The 23,590-nt window shown below is 46.6% G+C and overlaps 1 protein-coding gene and 1 non-coding gene across 2 annotated transcripts in view; both read right to left on the bottom strand.

The window, feature by feature from the left end:
• Window positions 1-9,875: 9,875 nt before the first annotated feature.
• CUNH1orf94 (chromosome unknown C1orf94 homolog) overlaps window positions 9,876-23,590 on the bottom strand; it is a 45,154-nt gene continuing 31,439 nt past the window's right edge. The window contains exons 5-7 of the mRNA XM_041653179.1: window positions 21,333-21,410; window positions 17,457-17,653; window positions 9,876-9,951 (exon numbers count right to left, since the gene is read on the bottom strand). Coding sequence (XP_041509113.1) covers window positions 9,876-9,951; window positions 17,457-17,653; window positions 21,333-21,410 — 351 coding nt within the window. The remainder of the gene's footprint in view (window positions 9,952-17,456; window positions 17,654-21,332; window positions 21,411-23,590) is intronic.
• Window positions 21,894-22,000, bottom strand: LOC121448991. Its single transcript, XR_005974451.1, has one exon. It is a non-coding gene; the product is annotated as a U6 spliceosomal RNA (small nuclear RNA).

The raw sequence follows: 23,590 nt of genomic DNA, 5'->3' as shown, positions 1-23,590 counted from the left end.
GAGGGTAAAAGGTTTTTTTTTTTTTTTAAAAAAAAAAAAAAAAAGGTATTCTAAGCAAATGGACCCAAGAAGCAATCAGGCAGTGCTATTTTAATATCTGACAAAATAGACTTCAAAGCAAAACTAATCAGAAGAGATAGGGAAGAACACTACATGCTCATCAAAGGAAAAATCCACCAAGAGGACATTGCAATTCTAAACATCTATGCACCAAATGCAAGGGCACCCAAGTTCATAAAAGAAACACTCCTACAGCTAGAATCAAATATTGGAGCAATTTACTGGAGAATGGGGGCTAGCTAATACTCCATCCCCCTGCATCTGCACTCTCCATAATAACCAAGCACTCCAGGTAGATGACTGTCTGTTTTTGCCATTCTTCCTGTCACCCACACCACAAACGCTCAGGGCACAATCTGATTTGCTCACTGCTTTCTCATAGCACAGTACCTGTGTGAGCCTCAGAATTCACGGAACACTTGCACACTGTTGGTGGCAGCTGCTGTGGGAACGAGTGCAGCTATGCCCCTGAGCACCGGAAAGTGAACTAACCTGTGATTCAGTTATATCACTCCTGGGTTCACACCCCAAAGCACCAAGGACAACAGACTACAGGCAGGCTTTATACTCAGGTTTATCGTGGCATTGTTAACAATAGACGAGGGGGTGGAAACACAAGCCAGTGGATAAAGAAAAAGGGGAATATATGCACAGTTACTACTCACCCATTAAGGAGAAAGAAACCACATTGTAGGAAAAGGGGAATCCTGAAAACCATGTTAAGTGAAATAAGCTAGGCTCTAAAAGGCGAGCATCACACGTGAAAATAGAAAAGAGGTCATTACTGAAGAAAGAAGGGGCAAATATAATCAACTACATTCAATACATGAAAGAAAAGGTCTGTTTTGTACAATTAAATATATACTAGTTAAAAAGAAACTAATAAAAACATAGCAGTGTGTATTAAGAGAGCATTAATATGATTCAAAACTTTCTTTAACTATAACGCCAACTGTCCGACTCATGATTACCTCTGAGGGGTGAGTAAGTGACAGGGATACAGAAGGAGGGTTCTGGGGTCTGACATGGTTTCTGTGCTGGTAGTGATGGTATGAGTTCTTGTTCATAATAATTATAAATGCTTTATAAAGGTTATAGTGCTTTATAATGGCTTCACTAGTCTGAAGCTTGTAGTTTGAAGTTTTTTTCTATTTTCTTATCATTCTTGATTATTAGGTAAAAAAAAAAAGCACTAGTGAGAAGCCCCTCATTAGAAGTAAATTTTTGGATCCAAGGATAGAGCACAGACCTTTGATCACAGAACTAGGAAGACCATGAGTTCACGGTCAACATGGGCTGCACAGCATGATGCTGTCTTAAAATAGCCTGTCTCGAAAAACCAAAAAAAAAAAAATAGCTATCTACAGAAGAGTTGAGTTTATGCGTTAACCTAGGCATTTAGACAGTTATTTGGACCTAATAAAATTCTTAATGTTGTGGCTCTCTGAGAGAAGAAACTGAATTGTGGGCACTTTGTTATGACCTGGCTCCCTATGAGGTTCAGCTGAATGGCCATCTGGTCCCCTGGACAATATAGTTAAGTGTCTTCAGCTTGTAATTCTTCTTTGTAAATTTCTTGCGTGTGTGTGTACACACGCTGAGGTGGGGGGGGGGTCACATACATGACATGTATATGAAGATCAGAGGTCAACTTTCAGGAGTCTGCTCTCTCCTTCCACCTTTCTGTGGCCTTCGGGGATTGAACTCGGGTCATTGGGCTTGCATCACTGGGTGGCAAGTACCTTTACCTATTAAGTCATCTTGCCAGCCCCTCATGACTCTTGAAAACAGTATTTCTAACACTAAACTACGTGAGAGGACAGAATGACCTGTCTATCTACCCATTCCAATTGATGTCCTTTTAAACCTTTCAATGAAAACTCTTTCTTCTTCACCACACAAAGAGTTAGCCATAAAATTTCGGCTTGGAGTAATCACACCCTGAATCAATGGCTTCTTTTTGTGAGTTAAAAAAAAAAATCCTCCTAACATGTTCATTTTAATTTAAAAAATGCTATTTTAAATGGTAGGGAGCCTTTTAAGTCTCCACTCTGGGTTATAAAAAAATAATAGATAGGGAGAAATGTGTTATTAAAGCTATTTTTCTTGGCGTTCTGGTAATTTAGTAAACCGCTGAAGCTCGGCTTTAAGACTTTATGATGCATCAAGAAGAGGGCTCGTGTGTTGATGAATAACTTCTAATAGCCCCTCCCCCAAGCCCTGGCTCCTGGGACACAGCCTGGAGGACAGCTGCCACTGAAGAGTGAAGAAGACACAACGCAGGGGAACGTTGTGGAAATAGGGTTTAGCCAAGGCCTCTCTCTCTCTCTCTCTCTCTCTCTCTCTCTCTTTCTCGTGTGTGTGTGTGTGTGTGTGTGTGTGTGTGTGTGTGTGTGTGCGGCGCGCGCGCGCATTCCTGTCTGTCTCTCTGTCTCTCCTCCTCTAAGACTTAACAGATAGGTGAGGGTAGCTCTCAGAAAACAGCTCTTAGGGCTAGTAACTTCTGAACATTTCACCAACCCCAGGAAGATTCCACACCAAGGTCAGTGAGGGGCCCCTCCTGCTGCTTAGACTATCATGACAAAAGGCTGTATGTTGGGTGACTTAAACATTAGCAATTTATTTCTCTCTGTTCTGAATGTCCAAAGGACCAAGACAAGATCAAGTTTGTCATCAAGGTTTGATACCAAGACCTCTGGTCATCCTCGCAGATAGACACTGTGGCATGGTCTTGGTTCTTCTCTTGTGACCTGTTCTTTAGAAAGTGAGCATGCCCTCTAGTATTTCTTGTTATTAAGATACTAACACCAACCGGGCGGTGGTGGCACACGCCTTTTATCCCAGCACTCGGGAGGCAGAGGCAGGCGGATCTCTGTGAGTTCGAGGCCAGCCTGGTCTACAAGAGCTAGTTCCAGAACAGGAACCAAAAACTACGGAGAAACCCTGTCTCGAAAAATCAAAAAAAAAAAAAAAAAAAAAAAAAAAAAAAAAAGATACTAACACCATGGTGACAGTTCTACTCTCAAGACCTCATCCCAGAAGTCCATCTCCAGATAGTCCGTCTCATCACAGTGAGATCTGGACTCCCACCTGCTCAGTTTGGGAGGACGTAAGCATTCATCCTTAAACATAGAATGTGCTGGGTACCAGATCTGATCCTTGGCCCAAACCCTCTTCCGATGGTCCTGAAACTCTACAGACCATTTCTGCTGTGCCTGCTTCTTTCTACCTAGACTGTGCCTATATGGGGCACTGGATGGAGACCCGAAGCTGGAAGATGAAGGACAATTTTCCGTGTATCGTCAGTTCCTGCTCTGGTCAGCATCATCCAACAGTGGCGTTTCCCCCGCAATAGCAGTTGCTATATCCAGTTTGTAAAATCCCAAACACTTGTAAAAACAGCTTCACTTTGGCTTCTTCCAACACCAACACCAGGAAATAGCTTCTCCTCCTCAGAGGTGGAGTTCACCTCCTCTAAGTCCAGAGACACTAACTCCAAATAGCCCTGCTCCCCAGCTGCTGACATGAATTCCAGCTTCTAAGCCTTTTGTATTTCCCTAACTCCACCCCCTTCTGTTGAGTGGCAGCTGCTTCCTACAGTTGCTACTTTGGGGGTTACTCTTGAAATCTTCTTCATGCCCTTTCAGTTCTTCAGTGCAAGGCTAACGAGAATTTGTATTATATACTTCTGTCTGCTGAAAGAGCTGAAGTCAATCGTCTCTTGCCTTGGCTCTGACTCACAGCCAGAACTTGGCCTCATTTGACAGAACGCTAACATCCTGAGATACAGGTGGACCTCTGGATCCCCCAGGACTTCTTCCTTTTAAAGCAAAGCAAATGGCAAATGTGTTTCATTTATGAGTCTGACCCCACTAAGTCAGTTTTCTGCCTCTCACCTGGGTAATGTCTGAGTAGTAGGTTGTGGCAAGAAAAAAAATGCCCAGTTGAAAAGGGTTTCTTCTTTCAGCCAGGTAGGTCTGTTAAGGCAAAATTTGACCGTCTGTGTAGCTAGCATCTAGGCCTATGGCTGGTGCAAGGGAGGTGTGTCATAAGTAACTTGCCTGTAACTTCCCCCAAAATATGTACTAAGCAAGCAAATGATCAGAAAGGTAGATGGACAATGGGTAGGTAGATGTTATGAGTATGTATATATGTGTGCATGTATGTGTGTACCTAACCTCAAGAACATTTACTAGTGATAAAAATAAATGTCATTGCTTCACTTTTTTTAGTATGCCAAAATTAGAAATAGCTGTATGGGAAAGAAATTCAAAGTAGCATCTTATTTTATTTAGACTTCCCATTCTTCTCAGATAAGCAAAGCCCAGGTACTCCAAGTCTTGCCTGGCCACTCTGAGGCCAGAGAGAGCTAAGAGCTGGGTCCCTTCTCTTGTGCTCTGCCAGCCTCGCAGAGTATCTCCCACCTCCAGAAAGAGTGCCCACATTCCTGCTTGCTTCCCATCTGGCCAAAACCAGGTCATGCTAGAAAGTGAAGAGTCTGTCTGCAAATGGGGTCCTATACCTAAAGGCCAGTTGGAAACGCACAACCAGTACAAGCAGCAAGCAACTGAGAAGTGAGGAGGTCCTACCATCAGGCAAGCCTTGAAAGAGGCCCTGACGTCCTGGTGGAGGCGCTCAAAGGCTGGGAGTCATCCTACCAACTTCAAGCAGCCCCTTCCTGTTTCCTGATTGAGGATCCACCACCAATCTCCTCCAAGCCTTCCGGTCTTACACCTCCATGTCTGATTTCAGCGGCCTAATGCTGGAGAGTTGCTTAGAAGCTTTAGTTCTCCAAAATATTCATAACAAATATTCTAGGCTATGGTGTTACTGTTGGGAACTTGGGTTGTGGTGGTTTGAAATTTGCAGGCAAAGAGACAGAACTAGGGAAAAAAACATACTAAGCAAGGTAACCCAGACCAGAAAGACAAATATAATATGTACTCACTAATAGGTGGTTTCTACACATAAAGCAAAGAATAACCAGCCTACAGTTCAGAACCCCAGAGAACCTAGACTACAAAGAAGACCCTAAGAGAGACATACATGGATCTGCCTAGGAAGGAGAAAAAGACAAGATCTCCTGAGTAAATTGGGAGTGTGTGGAAGAGGGGAAGGGAGGAAGGGGGAAGAGAGGAAGAAAGGGAAGGGAGGAGAAATGTATAGCTCAATTAAAAACAATAAAGTATAAAATAAAAAAAATGGCCTCTGTAGTGGCATTCCATTTGTATTTTAACAAAGTTTGCCTAAGGATCAGAAAAGTAAAACAGCCACACTGGCCAACCTTACAGACCAGGCAGCAATAACACACACCTTTAATCCTAGTAGCCACACTAGCTTGCCATAGAAACCAGGCAGTAGTGGTGCACGCCCTTAATCCCAGAACTAGAGAGGAATATAAAATGAGAGGAGACAGCTCTCAGACACAGTCTCATTCTGAGATTCCTGGAGGCAGGATGGCCATTTTCGTACTGAGATAGAGGTAAGAGCCAGTGGCTGACTGTTATACTTTTCTGGTCTTCGGGTTGAACCCCAGTTTCTCTCTCTGAGTTTTTATTAATTGTGCTTCAGGTCCCCCAAAGGAAATGGCACTATCAGGAGGTGTGACCTTGTTGGAGTAGGTGTGGTCTTATTGGAGGAAGCATGTCACTTGTTTTGTTTTTTAAAAAACTTTATTTAATTTTATGTATGAGTGCTCTCTGCGTGTACACCTGTGTGCCGGAAGAGGGCATCAGATCCCATTGTAGATGGTTGTGAGCCACCATGTGGGTGCTGGGAATTGAACTCAGGACCTCTGGAAGAGCAGGCAGTGCTCTTAACCGCTGAGCCATCTCTCCAGCCCCAAGGAAGCGTCTCATTTGTTGGGTGGGCTTCAAGCTCTCCTCCGTGTGACTGTCCGTCCGTGTGTTGCTCAAGGTCTTTCTGGGACTTTTAGAATCTTACCTTTATCCCTGCTACTCTGAAATTTCCTAAGGTTATACATTGGTTTAAGGCTCCTCCGCTTACCTCTTGGAGCAGTGGTTTGGACCATTCTGTTTGGGAGAACAACTCAGCATCCACCTCTCTGCTTTCACTGCAACTGCTGCCCAGATACCCAGGGGCCCTGGTCTTAGCTTCATGTTGTCTTAGATTCTGTCTCTTGGAGGTCACCTCATTCCCTTGCTTATTCTCCTTTTTATGAGATCAATCTGATATTAACCTTCTTTTAACTCCTTCACAGGAAAAAGACCCGAATAACAAGGAAAAGGAAAAAAAGAGTCCAAAAATATTTTTCTTGTTTTTAGGCATTTAAAGTATGCTTATAGAAAAATCACCCTTTCTAAAAATAAGTATATATATATATATATATATATATATATATATACACACACACATATATATATTACTGATTTCTCTTACTGCCTTTAGAAAAAATTTTGATCTGTTTTTCTATCTTTAATTTTTTCCCAGAGACATTGTTTTTCTGTGCAGCCCTGACTGTCCTGGAACTCTCTCTGTAGACCAGGCTGGCCTCAAACTTACAGAGATCCACCTGCCTCTGCCTCCCAAGTGCTAGATTTAAAGGTGTATGCCACCACCACTGCCAAGTTTTTTTTTCTTTATCTTGATGTTTCTTATTGGGGAATATCTATTCCAAATAATCATTAGGTGCTGATGTTGACTAGGAGCTATTTAGAGAAGGATGTTCATTGTGGGCTGATTTCCAAAGGCCCCCGCCCCCTGCTTCACCATAGCCTAGCTGTTGCCCTCAGGGGATGCAAGTGCATGTTTTTAAAATCTCAGTTTTCCATAAGCTCCACAACCTTGCTGTGTGGCCCCTAAGTTTCCCTGGAGACAGCGCCTCTTGTCCTCCAAACAGCTGCCTATGGAGTTTGGGAGGCAGGGACAGAAGGTGCTTTACAGTGTAGACCTCTCGCCTTCATCAGCTTCTGGTCTCAGGTTCCGTGATGCTCGGCATGTGGGACCTCAAGCTTTGTAGACGTTGGAACCTCACGAGGAAGTGTAGCTTGCTTCTTGTCATAGATCCTTCGGCATTTCGGCGTGATTCTGTCCTTCCGAGGTGCTCACCACTCCTCCATCACAGCTCTGCCTTAGGTACAGGGCTTGACACAATCTACAGTCACTTTGGAAGAGAGCCTTCCTGAGGAGTTATCAACATCAAGTTGACCTGTGGGGGATTGTCTTGGTTGCTGAGGTGGGAAGACGCAGCCTCCTGTGGGCAGTACCATTCCCTACACAGAGGGGCTCTGGCTATATAACAGTCGAGAAATCTAGAAGCCAGCAGGCGGCAAGGATGCATTCCTTTCTCTGTAATCCTGCCTGCAGATGGGAGGCTCTAAGCTCCTACAAGGGACTATAACATGGAACTGAATACCGAACAAATTCCTCCTTCCCCAGGTTGCTTTCGGTTAGAGTGTTTTAGCACAGCACCGGAAATGGATGTTACTTAGAAGAAAGTTTTAGATGAAGGGCAGAAATGTCTTCGTTGTCGCATCTTATACCATAGTCTCCCCTGAGTAAACATTAAGTCTGACTCGGGTCTACACTATCGTTTAAGCCTCGCAACTCTTGCCATTACCATTAAAAGGACTCAGGTCCAGAGGGGGTGAGTTCTCGCCACTGGCAAAGTGGAGAAGTTTCTAAGAAACTGGATCTGACCAGTGATAAATCCCCATGTTCTCTGTCTTCTCTCTCTCTCTCTCTCTCTCTCTCTCTCTCTCTCTCTCCCCCCCCCCCTTCCTCTTTCCCTCCCTCCCTCCCTCTCAACAGGATGATTTCAAGGGAGGGGTGGTAAACTATAGTCAAGCTAGAAGTAAGACGCCCTTAGTGTACATTGTCAGCTTGCCTTGGAAATAACTCTTGGGGCATGTCTAAAAAAAAAAACAACCTTCTAGATTAAGGGCATTGGAGAGGAGACCAACATTTCATGAGCCTGCTTTTCAAACTGCATCAAAAGGCAAAAGCTGGCTGAGTAGCACCATTTTCCTGCTCAGCTTCCTGACTGCAGATGCGGTAGAACCAGTAGCCTCATTCTCCAGCTGCCAGGCCTTCCCCATCGTGATCAACTTCAGCTATGAGCTAAAACAAACCCTTTCTTCCTTAAGTTGCCTTGCTCTGATACTTTGTTTCAGAAACTAGGAAGGTAATTAATACAGGGGCAGCCTGTTAACCAAACATAGCAAGAAGAAGCAATATGAGAAGCAGAGGCCCAAAGAGTAACAGGAGCCCCAAATTTAGACCATGGTGGAAGATAAGGGAAAGTGGGGAAGAAATTACTTTTCCAGAATAAAGGTCAGTGAGTCTAGTGACATCATACTATGAGGTCAAGAGAAATACTTTTTGTGGTTTATGCCCATTCCAAGACATCAATGCCTTTCAGACCCTCTGCCTGTCATTGCTTGAAAGACTGGAATATAGTGTTCAGTGTTTTCCGGCCCGGCTCTCACTGTAGAGTCAGCTTCCAGGTACCCAGCACTGTGGATAAAAGAGCTCTATAGAGGCAATAGCGGTGGTCCATCTTTGTGCATGGACCAAAGCGTTCATCCTGACATTAACAACCCCTATTTAATTTCATCTTGATAACAAGCTTTAAAAGGATAACCATGGCTTTCACACCACAGACCAACTCTGGCTGATAACAGCTGCTGGCAGCACCATCAGGAAAGGGATTCTTCAGCTCTGACCAGCCTACAGGGCATAAAATCCAGCAGCTGACTCATGATGCCTGCCCATGGATGTAGACCTAGAGAACCAACTCCCTCTGTCTCCTCTTTCCATCGTGCATTCTCCATCAATGTGACCAGGAGGCTCTCAGGGTTGCCATGCAGGTCACTGGCCAGAGATGGACCCGATATACTCAAGGACAGCGTCATTAGGCCTCCCACTTGAACAGAGTTTGTCACGTCTCAGACTGATTTTTGTTCCTTTTGAGTATGCATGTGTATATACATATGTGTGTGTACATGTGTGTCTACATGCATGGAGGTCAGAGGACAACTTCTAGGCGTCAGCTCTCTCTGTTTCCTCACTGGTTCCCAGGGATCAAACTCAGGTCATTGCGCTTGGAAACAAGGGTCTTGACTAGCCGAGCCGTCTTATTGACCCTTAAGATTCATTTTGAAATTGTATCTTATGCCAATCCTGTGTCCAGGAGAGACTTTTTGTAAAACTTCTACCTGGGGCAGACCACAGGGGAGAACATATATATATATATATATATATATATATATATATATATATATATATATATATAATGCCGATTGTAGGGATGTGGAATCTGGGACGTTGGAGAGTAAGTAAATCACAGGAGAGAAGAGATAAGTGCTCCGGATTTTGACCCCTGAGGATCCACATGTAGATAGCAGCACTCCCAAGACCCTACTCTGTGTCTAAAGAAATGCCGAGACTCATGGGAGGAAAGCGAGCAGCTTTCACAAATCACAGCAAATAAACGAACAGGCACACACATGTTCAAGCAGCTCATAGTTTTATCATAAAATACAAACGTTCTAAATTAAGAGTCTTACTTTCTATCTTACCAACAACAACAAAAACAAAAACCAGTCATGTTAGCTAAACACAGGTGCCTGTGTGGTCTTACGAATAGGAGGGTGTGTCTGCGGTGTGCGCTATCTGAGGGAGGCTATGCAGGTAAGTGTTGGTCAGTAGATGAGTCTGGTCTTGCTGTTTTCTGGCGGCCACCTGGTTGGAACCTTGACTTCCCAAACTTCACACCAAGCTGTTGCAGAATCCAGAAATCCAGAACCTTTAGCCCTGATCCAAGGGCACAGAGAGGTGGGGAGAGAGAAAGCAGTCTAAAAGCGGATTCCATTCCCACTGGAGGAAAAATAGGGGCTGTTCATCAGGGGGGCTCTGGACGCCGAGTTGAACCTGGAGAGGGGAGACAGAAGAAGTGATGAAGTCTCTGGTGTTCCTGGAGAGACTGGGGAAAATTCATCTGTTGCTTTTGTGGCTGTCAAAGGTTGGAAAGCTGGGATGAGCGTGGAGGGTAAAGGCTTTAACATCATAGAAGGTTTTGGCTTTGGGCAACTCAAACTCCAAATGACAGCGTTAAAGGACCATGAAGGGCTGTGTCCCTTTCTATGTTGGTGCAGGGAGCTGCTGAGGGCATGTATGAATCATGTCTAGAGTCCATGCTGTCTCCACAAAGGGGCCACCAAGAATGAAGCGACCCGATTCCGAGCACCTCACCTCTAGGCCTGTGAGTGCCTATCTGTCTTAGAGGAGCAAACACATTAAGGAAGTTCACAACTTGGCAGAACACAGCGCATCCTGGCATCTGATCTCAGAGTTCAGCTAGCTCCAGCCTAACTGCCCCGCAGAGCTGCTTCCCCCCCCCCCCCCAGCCCCTTTGTCCCTACAATCCTCAGAGCAGCAACCCTGAAAGACCACTGTGTGAGTGCCTGGCATGCTGCTCAACTCTCAGGGAAGCAAGGGAGAGGCGGGCCTCAGCTTCAAAGAACAGAAACCCACACGCCTCCCTGATTTCTTCACCAGCATACTTCAAACAGTTCAAAGGTCAATTCCTCCATGGACCGCCCCTAACCTCTTCAGAGGAGACTGACGCAAGCTTCTGGGATCTGACTGCAATGCCCTCACCCATCTCCTGTCATCCCTCGAATGGAAGTAGAGCTTAATACAAACTACAGCAGAGCAAACAGCTGGATTTAGTCTAATCCAGGCATTCTCAAGCACTTTTCAGCTGGGCAGATGCGCATTACAAAGGACCGTCACCTTCGCTCTCCCATCAGATGGAGAGACAACAGAGTGGGTGTCTTAGGGGAGGGAGGAGAGATGGAAACAAACCAGGGCGAGGGTCTAATGGCCTCCGCTGCTTACATCTGTGGCTCCCTAGCTGTATCAGTCCACGGACCAGCCAAGATTTGGATACAATTTCGTATCCTCTCTAAAATGAGTTCCAGGACAGCAGCAACGGTTAGCTGGCTGCTCAGCACCCAACCCAGGGCCTGCCGGCACAGGCATATTGCCTATGGAAAACACATCTCTTTTTTCTTTTAAAAACAACACTGAAGGGGGTGGAGAGATGGCTCAGCAGTTAAGAGCATTGGTTGCTCTTCCAGAGGATCCATGTTCGGTTCTCAACACCTACATGACGGCTTGCAGCCATCTATAACTTCAGTCCCAGGGGATATGGCACCTTCTTACTACCTTCTTAGGCACTGCACACCTATGGTGCGCAGACATATATGAAGACAAAACACATATATCCATAAAATGAGAAATGAGAATATATATATATATATATATATATATATATACACACACACACACACACACACACACACACACACATTCGGGATTATAAATGATTGACAGCGATGGCAGCACAGTGTGTGCCTGTTATCCCAGCACTTGGGAGGTGGATATAGGAAGATCACAAATTTGAGGCCAGTTCAGACTCACTAGACCCTGTCTCACAGAAACAGGGGCTGAGGTGTGTCTCCATGCCAGAGTATTTGCCCAGCATGTAGAAGGTCCTGGGTTTAATTCCCAGCACTGGAAGGCAAGAAGTGATGTTATTATAAGATGCCCTGGATTTTGATCTGATTTATAAAATAAAAGCGGAAACAGTAACAACAACTATCAGTAAAAAATCAACCATGCTGTCTCCCATATCCGATCACTGTGCGCCACAGCCCTGGCTTCTCTGGGTGGATCACTAACAGTGAAATCACCAAGGGTCAAGACTGCATGCACATAGAAGGCCAGGAGGAGAAGCAGTGCATACGGACGAAAGCTACCAAGGAATGCTTCCTGGAGGAGGAGGAGGAGGAGGAGGAGGAGGAGGAGGAGGAGGAGGAGGAGGAGGAGGGAGGAGATACATCAACTCCTAGCAGAGGTTCTCAACCTTCCTAATGCTGCAACCCTTTAAGACAATTCCTCATGCTGTGGCCCCCAACCATAAGATTATTGATGTGGGATTCCCCTCTATATGAATGTTTTATTACCATTGGTTAACAAAGAAGCTGCTTTGACTTATGACAGGGCAGAATAAAGCCAGGTGGAAAATCAGAACAGAGATATAGAGAGTAGGTGGAGTCAAGGAGACGCCATGTAGCTGCTGAAGGAGAGAGATGCCGGAGCTTTACTGGGAAGCCACAGCCTCACGGTGACACATAGATTAATAGAAATGGGTTAATTTAAGGTGTAAGAGTTACTTAATAAGAAGCCTGAGCTAATGGGCCCAACAGTGTTGTAATTAATATAGTTTCTCTATGATTATTTGGGTCTTGGCAGCCAGAAACAAAAGTGCAGTCTCCGTTTACAAATTATTTTCACTTCTACATCATAACTGTAATTTTGCTACTATTATGTGTCATAATGTAAATAGCTGTGCCTTCTCATGATCTTGGGTGAACCCAGTGAAAGGGTCATTCGACCTCAAAGGGATCATGACCCACAGGTTGAGAATCACTATCCTAGAGTGTGGTGAACATGCATCCTGACTTACTTGAGGCAACTGATAAAATACTGTTTCCAGAGCAAGTGTTACTCATACCCTAGTAAATGCTCAAACTTAATATTTTATTGTATAGTTCTCATTCTTGATAGTGTATGCAAATTGAGTGGACAGAGGGACTGAAGGGCTTTCCTCCTCCTCCTCTTCCTCTTCTTCCTCCTCCTCCTCCTCCTCCTTCTATTCCTCTAAGAACATGGGGCCCTTGTTCCTGTCTGTCCCCCTTCATCCCCTTTTACCTATTGCTTCCTTGCTTTTGATGACCCTGCCTGTCTTCCAGATCAGATCAAATATCTACCTATGGCCACGCATACATCTTCCCTTGCCTGATCCGGCCTCACCAGGTCTTGTTCAACCCTCAGCTTCATAATTCCCTCAGCAACGATACTACCCAGAGTTTCCCCACGTTGGCTCCCATAGTGTTCAGCTTGCATTTCCACACTTGGGTCATGGCTCTCATGTGATCTTCTGCAGAATCACTTCCTGCACATCACTTCCACTCTCTTCCTGTCTCCCCCATAGTATACACACACACACACACACACACACACGCACGCACGCACGCACACACCTCACTACAACTTGCTTCCCAGATTTTTTCCCCAGCCCCTTTGCCCCTTGCAGCCCCTCCGCCTGCTGAAAGCCCCAGAGCTGGGCCTTGGGTCTCCTCTATGCATGTGCACACCCTAGTGATTCATCTTGTTCCATGCCTTTATCTGTCATCTATGTTCTAATGACCCCCAAATTCATTACCAGCCCCAACCTTGCCCCAAGCTCCAGGCTCCTGTATCCACCTGTTTACCAATAGTTAAATGAGAAATGCCTCCACCCATACTCTCAGACATTTGGATGCCCAGTCCCCAGTTGGTGGCACTGTTTGGGGAAGTTTAGGGGTGCTGCCTCCTAAAGGAACTCTTTTTGCTGAGGGGCAGCCTTTGAGAGGGTAAGGCCTCTACTGACAACTCATTTGCCCTCTCTGATTCATGCTGGGGCTCAAAATGTGAACTCCCAGCCAACCTGTTCCTGCCTTCATGCCTGCTATTTGTTGCCATGACTCCCTCCAAGATGGACTTAGATCCCTCTAGGACCATATAATCTCTTCCTTCTGTAAGTTGTATTTGGCCTTGATGGTTTATCACACTGAGAGAAAGTAACTAACATTGACAAGTAGTTCCGTGTCCAAGACGGAACCCTTGATAAACAGCCTTGTTCTAATCATGACAGCCTAAGCATTTGCCACTGTTACTCATCTAGGGCACAGAGCAGAAGCCTTGGACTTGTGCTTCTCCCTGCCCCCCACCCAAGCCTATCTGCCTCATCCCTTGTCCTTATTCCATATGTAACCATGATCTAGGCTCACTGGTTCTGCCAAGAAAATGAGCATCCTAGATGGGTTCCCATGTCCGTTTTCTCACAGGAACCACCCCCTTCTACGCCATCAGCATCTGTTCATGGGCAGCACTGAAGACCCCAGGCTTGACCCCTGCATCAGCCCTCATGCCCATTGTCCATTCTTCATACCTTGACCAACATAATCTGCTCTACACGGGAAATGAGAGCATGCTCGTCTCCAGGTAAAAGGTCTCCAGGACATCCCGCTGCTCTCAAAGCACTTACCATGCTGATCCATCCCGACCTGTCCAGCCCTGACTGGTTTCTGATTTCTGTTCTACCCACTCTCACCATTCCCTTGCACTCCATTCACTTAGGGGCCTTTGCATGGCTAATTCTTCTGGGCAGAGTGCTTGTCTCTCATACACAGGCGTGGCCATAGTTCAGGAGGCCTTCCTTGCCAAGTGTGCTGGTTCATGACTTACTCCCAGCACACATATTGTGTGGGGGAGACAGGACGATGGCTATAAATTCAAAACCAGCTCTAGGTAGCATAGTGAGACCTTGTTTAAGGAAGGAATAGGAGGAAAAAAGAAGAGGAGAATGAGGAGGCAGAAGAAGAGAAGTAGTAAGAGGAAGAGAAGAAGAGGAGGAGGAGGGGAGGAGGAAGAAGAGGAGAAGGAGGAGAAGAGGAAGTGGAGAGAAGAAGCCTTCTCCTCCTTTGGGCCTCTCTGATGACATGTTTGCATCTTATCTCTGCACACACACACACCCCCAACACACACAGACTGTGAGATTTGTAAGAGAAGAAAGCATTTTCTGTTTCTTGTTCACTCCAGTTCACATTGCCTTGGACAGTGCCAGGCCCAGGAATAGCTCTAGCCAGTTTATTTTGTTTTGTTTGAGACAGGATCTCACCATGTAGCCCAGGTTGGCTTCAAACCCAAGATCTTCCTAAGTCATTTCCCAAGTGTTAGGATTACAGACATGTGCCACAAACCCACTAATAAAAAAGATTTATATGTGTGCATATGCATGTGTGTATGCAAGGATGCATGTACATGCTTCTGTTCAAGCATATAGAGACTAGAAGTTAACTTTGGGAGTCTTTCTTCATGAGCTATTTACCGTGGTTTTAGAGATTCTCTTACTGGGTCTATAGATCACCAATCAGACTAAGCGAGCTAGCCAGTGAGCTCCAGGGACCCACCTGTCTCTGCCTCCACAGCACTGGGATCACAGGTGTGTACCACCATGCCCAGCTTCCTATGCAAAATCTGGGATCAGCATCAGGTCCACATGCCTGCATAGTGAGCACTTAGGGACTGAGCCATCTCCCAGCTCCTTCCATCAGCTTTTTGTTTGTTTGCTTGCTTGCTTGTTTTTGTTGTTTTGTTTTGTTTTCAGAGTTTCTCTGTAGCTTCGGAGCCTCTCTTAGAACTAGCTCTGTAGACCAAGCTGGCTTCAAATTCACAGAGATCTGCCTGCCTCTGCCTCCTAAGGGCTGGGATTAAAGGCGTGCGCCACCACTGTCCAGCTGTTTGCTTGTTTTTGGAAAATGAACAAATCATCCTCTTTAGAGATCCAGGCTGGCACCTGTCTACACCCCATCTCCTGTTCTCTCCCCTAGGCCTGCGTGTTCACTCTGATGTGCACAGCCTTTATTAGATCCCCAGGCCGAGCACCCAAAGGCCTTTAATAATCCCATCCCAACCTCCTTTTCCAATCCTATTTCCCACCTTTTCCAGGGACAGATCCACTACTCGGAACCATACACACTCTGTCCTCAAGCCTCTAGGTGGCCTTGTGCCCCCGGGGCTTGACGTCACTTGCCTAGCATGAGTTAGAATCTGGGTTCAATTCCTGGCCCCTCAAAATCAAGAGCTCAAGGGGGCATTTAAATGATTGCCTTGCCCCTTCCCACTGTAGGTCCTGACTCTCCCTGCCTAGATGGCCTCCTCTAGGCACTCACGAGGATACCCCTCTGCCATCAGAGGTCCTGCCTCTGGCCTGGACCAGTGCATGTACCATCCAGTCCTGCCAGTCCTCAGTCTTTCTCTTTATGTGTATGTATGTGTGTCTCCATCAATTTACATATGTCATATGTGGGGGGAGGGGTGCCTGCAGGGGTTAGAAGAGAACATTGGATCCCCTGGAACTAGAGTTCCAGGTGATTGTGAGCTGTCAGACTGTCAGTGCTGGGAACCAAACCTGGGTCCTCTGCAAGAACAGTAAGCTGGGCCATGTCTCTAGCCCCCGGCCCCTTGTTTTTTTTGAATGAAATAAGTATGCCTTATTATCTATGAATTCCCTGTAAGCTAGGCTCGCATTAACTCCATGAATTAACACAGTACTTTCTAGTGTGCGTGATGATCGTGATGGAGGTTCTACACGCCATGCTGTGCTCTACAAAATAAGAGGGAGGGAAGAAAGAGAGGAGGAAGTAGAGGAGAAAGGAAAGACATAAAAAGAAGTCATGGATAGCATATTCAAATACCACCATCGACCATCTCTTGAACATTCCCTGAGCACCCCAGGGAAGTAAATGATCTGAGAGTTCCGACTGTTCAGAAATCTGCCTGTCTTTGTTTCTCACAGTTTTCCCCAAACAGATCCGGCTATCAAACGTCTCTGAAACATCAGTCCCTTTTCACAAGATATTAGGGGAGATGCAAGATTCAAAGGGCAAGATTCTGGGGTCATGCAGCGGGTCAGGTGGTCAAAGGGTGTCTGCTGGGCAGAGTGGGGGAGGGCAGGAATCAATGTCACCCTAGAGAGTTTGATCTTACTCTAGAACCTGAATTTTCCCAACTGGGACACACATGCCCCATGGTCTACCTAGGATTCTGAGGGCCACAGCAGTGGCATGGCGCCTCCTGCCTTGGGTCACCAATACTAGCTGAGGTTTTGACTCGTGGGAGTGAGTAGCTACCTGTTAATTATTTTAAAGCAAACATAACTGTGTAGCTCCAAACCATGCTCAATCCAAAAGGAATTTTCACCCTAATTGCCCCGTTTGTGTTGGTAGTTTGCAGCTGAGCCCCTTGCACAAACCCAGGAAATGCCAGGCTTTTATACTGATTGGTGGGCATCAGTGGCTAAGCTGTGGGGGACCCTTCACCAGGACCTGTCAAAAGTCCAGGCTAATCCAGCAAGATTAGCCTGGCAAGGACTCCAGATACACCAGGAAGTGGATAGGAGTCATATAGAGATTAGCTAACCACATTCTTTGTAAATCATCCAATGATCAAGACAGCATCCTGAGCCACCTGTGAAGTAATTACACAGTTGCAGTTCTACAACCAGCCTGTAGGTGGCAGTCTGCAAAATACCTTCCAAAGGCTCCTCCTAGATCCCGGCCCAGGTTCACCTCCACAGGTGTTTCTCCAAGTCCTCAGAGACATTGGGCACAGGTACAAAGATATGCTCCCTCCCCATTACCACCATCACCATGGGGCACGTATACCCAGAAAGGCTCTATGAAGCCCACCCCACTCACCTGCCTTCTCTGACAGCCATCTGGATTCAGGTCAGCTCCCCACCCCCACCATGGCTGAGGACTCACCCATATCCCTGGGTAAAGAGGTATGGAGGCCCATCTCCTGCCATTGGGGTAGGATCTCGGGGGTTGGCGGGCAGCTTCTGGGGCGTCCTCTGAGGATATGGATAGTTGGGCTGGACGAAAGGGATATAGCTCATCAAGGGTGTGTAGGAAGAGCGGAAAATTTGCTGTCCCATCTGCTGTGGGTTGTACGGTGTCACCTGCAGGGCAGAGAGAAGAGAGAGACAAGATCAACATCTCCCAGCCCTGACCCTAACCCCAGCTGCTACCTTATCGATCTGTGTGTGCCTTCCTTGCCTTATGTATCTGAGTCTCAAACTCCTAATCTGTAAAATGGACAAACACTATTGCCCTGCTGAGATTCGCGCTACTGGCTTCTACCTTCAGACCTCAACAGACTGTAAGCCCTAAACAATCTCACCCAGTGGAAATCCCTGTCAGGGAAGAATAGGTCTGTGCTGTGAAGACCGCTGTGTAGCTGTCGGCTATGGTTGTCAAGGGCTTGAAATCCAGCTGAGGTGAATGAGGAGCTACAGTCTGGATGCTATTGAGTTGCGATTCCTGTAAATGGCCGCACGTGGTTAGCGGCTGCAGCATTGGTATATATATATATATATCGTAAAAAGGAGGCAGGGCAACAATAACCTGAGGGAAAGATGGGAATTCAGTGGGATTTCTGCCGGATACCTGGGCAAATGCCCACTGAGGACTGGGGCTCCTCCTTTCTTTCCCCCAACTAGCAAGGGTATCACTCATCTTATTCATTGCTATTTCTGCAGCTCTGAAACAGCACAGTGGATGCAGTAAGAGAGGCCAGGGAGAAAGTAGGAAAAAGGGGGAGCACTAAGCATCTGATGGCATGATGGGGAGCACTCATCAGGAACAACACATCCCATTACTGGCGGGCCTTTCCTTACATGGATCCTCCTGAGTGCTGAGGGAGTTTCTGACAGAGCTGGCAAAGTTTCTGGATTTCCATCATAGAAGCCATGTACTCAAAGGCCCCCTTTCTCTCTCCCTGCATGTTCATGTCAAGATAAACCCACTTGGTGGGTGGTGGTGGCTCATTCCTTTAATCCCAACACTCAGGAGGGAGGCAGAGGCAAATGGGTCAGCCTGGTCTCTACAGAACAAGTTTCAGGACAGCAAGATCTGCTACACAGAGAAATCCTGTCCCCCCAAACAAAACAAAACCTAAAAGGTCAAAATGAATAAATAAAGGAAAATAAGCCACTTAGTCAAGTGTGCATGAAACCCTCGGGCTGTGGGAAACCCTTCACCTCACCGCTGTTACTACAGCTCCAAACCCTGTGAGACAAGACGCTCTGATCTTATCCTGCTTGTCAGTTTCATGGAGTTTAGAATCACCTAGGCTGGGCTGTGAGGGTGTTTCCAGAGAAGTTTAACTGAGGATAGAACCACCCTAAATGTGGACAGTTTGAGTCCTAGGGGTTGGGGTTTTAGACCAGATAAAAAGGGGGTTAAGATCACTCGAACACCAGCCTTCATCTCTCCTCGCTTCCTAACTGTGGGTGCACTGTGACCAATGGCCTCATGCTCCTGAGTCATGTCTTCTCGCCATGATGAGCTGTACTCTCCAACTGGGCAGAGAAATAAGAACGACCCGTCCTTCAGTCGCCTTTGCCAGTTCTTCATCATGACAAAGAGGAAAATGGCACAGGTCCCCATTACTTCCATTTGAGAGATAAGGAAGCTGAGGCTCCCAGAAGTAAAATAAACTTGTCTCCAGTCCTAAATTACAGCCAGAACCCTCAGGGAGAGCCCAGAGTCTGGTTCTGTTCCAGCCTTCCTATGCTGTGCACTCTCTGAAGGCTGAGCCCCTCCCCCAATCTTTGCCATACCACTCAAAGAAAGGATGCAGGGCCCAGTGATACTGAGTGTGGGTACTGAAACCCTGAAAAGACAACTGTCCCACTAGTTCGTCGGCGTGAGAGATACAAAGGAAACCAATAAACAGCAGTGGCTTTTGTCTTTAAAATTCCTGCCATGCTTTATACAGATCCTTCAAATATAAACACACTCATAATCGCCTAAAAAGACTCTTTGAGCCAGGAGGGGGCATTACTGTTTGCAGGTGGAGGTGATGTGACTGGGATCCTGAGACAGGCTCTCTCATCCCAGTTAGGATAGGGAAGGCTCTTATTCCTAATGAAAGAGTCCTGCCCAAGCTAGTTTTCACCGAAGGGCCCATCTCTACCGTCCAGAACAAACCAGCATTATGCCAGCTCAGAGAAGAGGTTTTTCAGAGAAAGGACGGGAATTCCTGGGAGGGGCCAAGGTAGAATAAGATGGAAGTGAAACGTGGATTGTCCATGGACCTGTGTGTGAGGTGCAAGTCCACTTGGGAGCGAGGAACACTGGTCTTCAGCCTACTCTGTTTCCAATCTAAATGATTATGCTCATATCCCATCTTTGCCCCAACACTAGTACCTCTGAGCCTGTTTCCATGTCTGTTGATGAGTATATGTGAGCTATATGTGAGCAGGTATGCCAGCTCAAGCAGCTAGAGAGTATGTAACTACATGTATTTCTCGTGTGTGTGTGTGTGTGTATGTGTGTGTATGTGTGTGTGTAAGTGCAGGTACATACACCACTGTGCACACGTGGAGGTCAGAGGACAACCTTGGGTGTCAGTCCTCATCTTTCACCTTCTTTTGAAGCAGGGTCTCTTGCTGTTCAGTGTTATATACATCAGACTAGCTCATCCATGAGTTTTCGGGGATTCTCTTGTCTCCAACCCCCATCTTGCCATAGGCACACTGGGATAACAGATTCATGCTACTGCGTCTAGCTTTACATGGGTCCTAGGGGTTCAAACTCTATTCCTCATGCCTGGAAAGTAAGCACTTTATACACTAAGCCATCTTCCCAGCCCGCCACCTATTTCTCTCTGCTTCTCTCTACGTAGGTCCGTCACTATCTCTGCAGCCTACTGCAGGACTTTTGTGTTTCTATGTGCAAGAGGTGTCCAGCATGCTGACCAAGAACCCAAGGCTGCTCTTTAGTTAATACCTAAGAGGCAATGGTGCCTGAAGTACCAGTGTAATTCATACTGCCACATTCAGCCAATAAAACTACAGGACACCAGTTGAATCCAAACGGGAAATAACCTGTGAATGCATTTTTAACATAAATATGTCTCGTGCAATATTTAAGATTTACTTATACTAAAAAGGTATTCATTATTTATTTCAATTTCAAACCAAACTGAGTGTCTTGTTTGGGAACTAGCCAGCTCACATAGCATGAGGATGACTCTTGTCACACACATGCTGGGCAGAGCTGCGGGGTTTGGTCCAGCTGAAGGTGTGTGGCCATCTCCATGCCCAGAGCCGAGGCTTCTGGAAGGACTGGGAGTTTCCCTTTATCTTTACATGCTTCTGTCCCCCAATAAGAGAGAAGCAATAGCTCCTGCATCTTCTGCCCGGACCCCAAAAGAGCAAGGAGAACAGCCCCTGATGCTGATCCACAGCCCAGTTCAGCCAACCCAGAGGCTTGTGGGCAAGAGCTAGAGACTCCTGGAAAGTCTCTGAGTCTTTGAAGCTAATTGCTGTCACAGCAAACCCAAACTTAGGTGTTACTGTGTTGGTTTAATCTCTTTATCCCTCAGTTTCCCCATCAATAGCATGCCTCGTGGTTGAGAAGGTTAAAGTAGTGTAGATGTCTTCGGGAAAGGCCTGGCATTATCACACAATAAGAACTCCTTTAAGACATGTCTGGTTTCACCGTGTGCTAAGTCAGTGATGGGCTAGAAAGTCATGGTGATGACTGCTAGGCTAGGATGAAGGAGCAGATAGCTATCTGACCGAAAGACCTTGTTTGTGGAGTCGAGGCACAGAAGGGGAAGTATCTACTCACCTGGCGGGAGTAGCACCCCAGTGGGGGGTGCACGGGTTGCTGGTAGGGCATCCTTGCTGACCGCTGTGGGTACAGGCCCTAAGGAGAAAGAGAAAGGTTCCCAGTGCTAGGTGAGAGTCCCCAGCCTGAGCAGAGTCCCCAGCCTGAGCTCAGTAGCCCACTCACAGGCCTAGATCTACATCCTAGGTTGACGTCCTCCCATCCCTCAGCTGTCTTCTTGACGTTGCCTAGAGCTGACTGGATCCAGCTGAGGTCAGCACAGCTCAGGTCACTTGACAAGCCCCTTTCAATAGACCTCGAAGCCTAATTGAATGTTTAGGAGTGTTTTCGAAGTGCCAAAGACTTTCGGCCTTTCAGAGGCTGATCTGTGTCTCTGAGACAGCTACTCTACTTCTCTTTCCCTTATCTTCAGAAGTGTGTGGGGCCAGGCCTGCGATGCTTATAGGAATTGCCACATTCTCATTGCCGATATCTGCATACATAGGTGTGGAGACCAGAGGTGAACCTCCTGTGTCATGTCTCAGTGGCTGCCTACCTTGTTCATTTTTGTTTTTTTTTTAAAAAAATATGGAACGCTTCACGAATTTGCGTGTCATCCTTGCGCAGGGGCCATGCTAATCTTCTCTGTATCGTTCCAGTTTTAGTATATGTGCTGCCGAAGCAAGCACTCATTTTTGTTTTTTAAAGATAGAGTCTCTCACGGACCTGAGGCTTACCAAGTAGACTATGTGGACCGCTGGGAAGTCCCAAAGATCCCTGTCTCTGCCTCCCCGGTACTAGGATCGCAACTCTGTTTTACCATGCCCAGTTTTCTTTATTTGAATTTGGGTGGCTCAAACCCAGGTCCTCAAGCTTGCAAGGCACTTTAAGGACCGAGCTGTCTCCTCAGCCACCATGGGCCTTTTCTACTTTACCCTAAGCCAATTCTACCTTTCACCTAAAATGTGAGGTGTCCTATACTTCCGGGCCCCAGTATTGAAAAATCCATGTTCAAGTATACGTGCATGTGTAGGGGCTGGGGTCTAGCCAGCTGTGATTCTGTGTACAGATGTGCAACAACACCCCCATGCATGCTCATTTGGGTTTCTGCTAGGGGCCTGTGTGTATCTTTTGCTCATGGTGATGGTAAGCAGGAAGATAAATAAAGGAATGCCAACAAAGAGCTGAGAAAGCACCTGGGCACACAGTAAGGACTCTGTAAATGTTAGGTCTGTCCATCATCCCCCCCACTGGCCCCTCCCTCTAGGAGCTCTAGCAGCTTAGCCCAAGGGTGGAGCCTGGGATATCCACGTGTCCAAACAGATACAAAACTCACAGACCTAGCAGAAACATTACAGAGGATGGGCCACCCATGACCGCTCCAACAGAGCCAACCCATGGCCCCTCCAACTGATCACCCAGTTGTTACCTACATCACAAGGGGGCCCAACCCTAGTGCTGCATGCTCCCACATGGGAACCAGGAGCTAGGAATGTGGTCTAACATAAAATTGGAAGCTTACTTAAAACATTATTGTAAGATTGTTTTGCAACTATTTTATAACCTGACAGACTGATCCTAGGACATCACAGATGACAATGACTTTTCAAAATGCCATGTAAAGTAAGCATGCTTGCTCTTGCAACCCATGGGCCATGGGTTGTACATGCCTAGATTTAACATGTTGCTCGAGGCAACTCATCATCATCCCATGTGGCCGAGAGATGCTAAACATCTGGACACGCTGCACCTAGCACGATGCTCAAATCAGTGCACCTCTTAGCCTGGGACCTATTTCCAGAGCATTCTTTATCCCAAAGTGTTACTTCTGCTCTGAGCTTGGTTTGTGTCAATCACCAAAATGGCAATGGTGGACACCATGCTCCTGATGATACCCTTAGCTCCTCATGAAGGGCTCCAGGATCTATGATGTGGAGTTGCCTCAAAAGCCCCCAGCTCCTCTTGTTCCAGCTTCCAGGTCTCTGAGACTCACACTTCCTATCAAAGAGCCCTGCCCTTCCTCTGTCACTAAGCATTGACACTTGAGACTTCCTGTCTTGGCCCCTCCAACTTCCACCAGTCCCGGTCTGAAGCCAGTCCCCCCACCACTCCTCATGACCTATTGCTTGAAGTTCTGCAACCAGTTCAGCCTCACTCACCACCCATCGTGACCTAGCCCGGTCCCTCCCACCCCAGCCTGGAATGAAAGTAGTCTGAGAAGTCTTCCCAAAGGGATGACCTTGCTCATTCCAGGCCCTCGGTGAGCTGCAGGCCTCTGG

Source organism: Microtus oregoni, unplaced genomic scaffold (genome assembly GCF_018167655.1).
Source record: "Microtus oregoni isolate MIOR12 unplaced genomic scaffold, Mior012 000005F_ref0000423, whole genome shotgun sequence".
Lineage (NCBI taxonomy): Eukaryota > Metazoa > Chordata > Mammalia > Rodentia > Cricetidae > Microtus > Microtus oregoni.
Note: the sequence above shows the minus strand (reverse complement) of the source record. Positions and strands in the feature narration are given on the sequence as shown.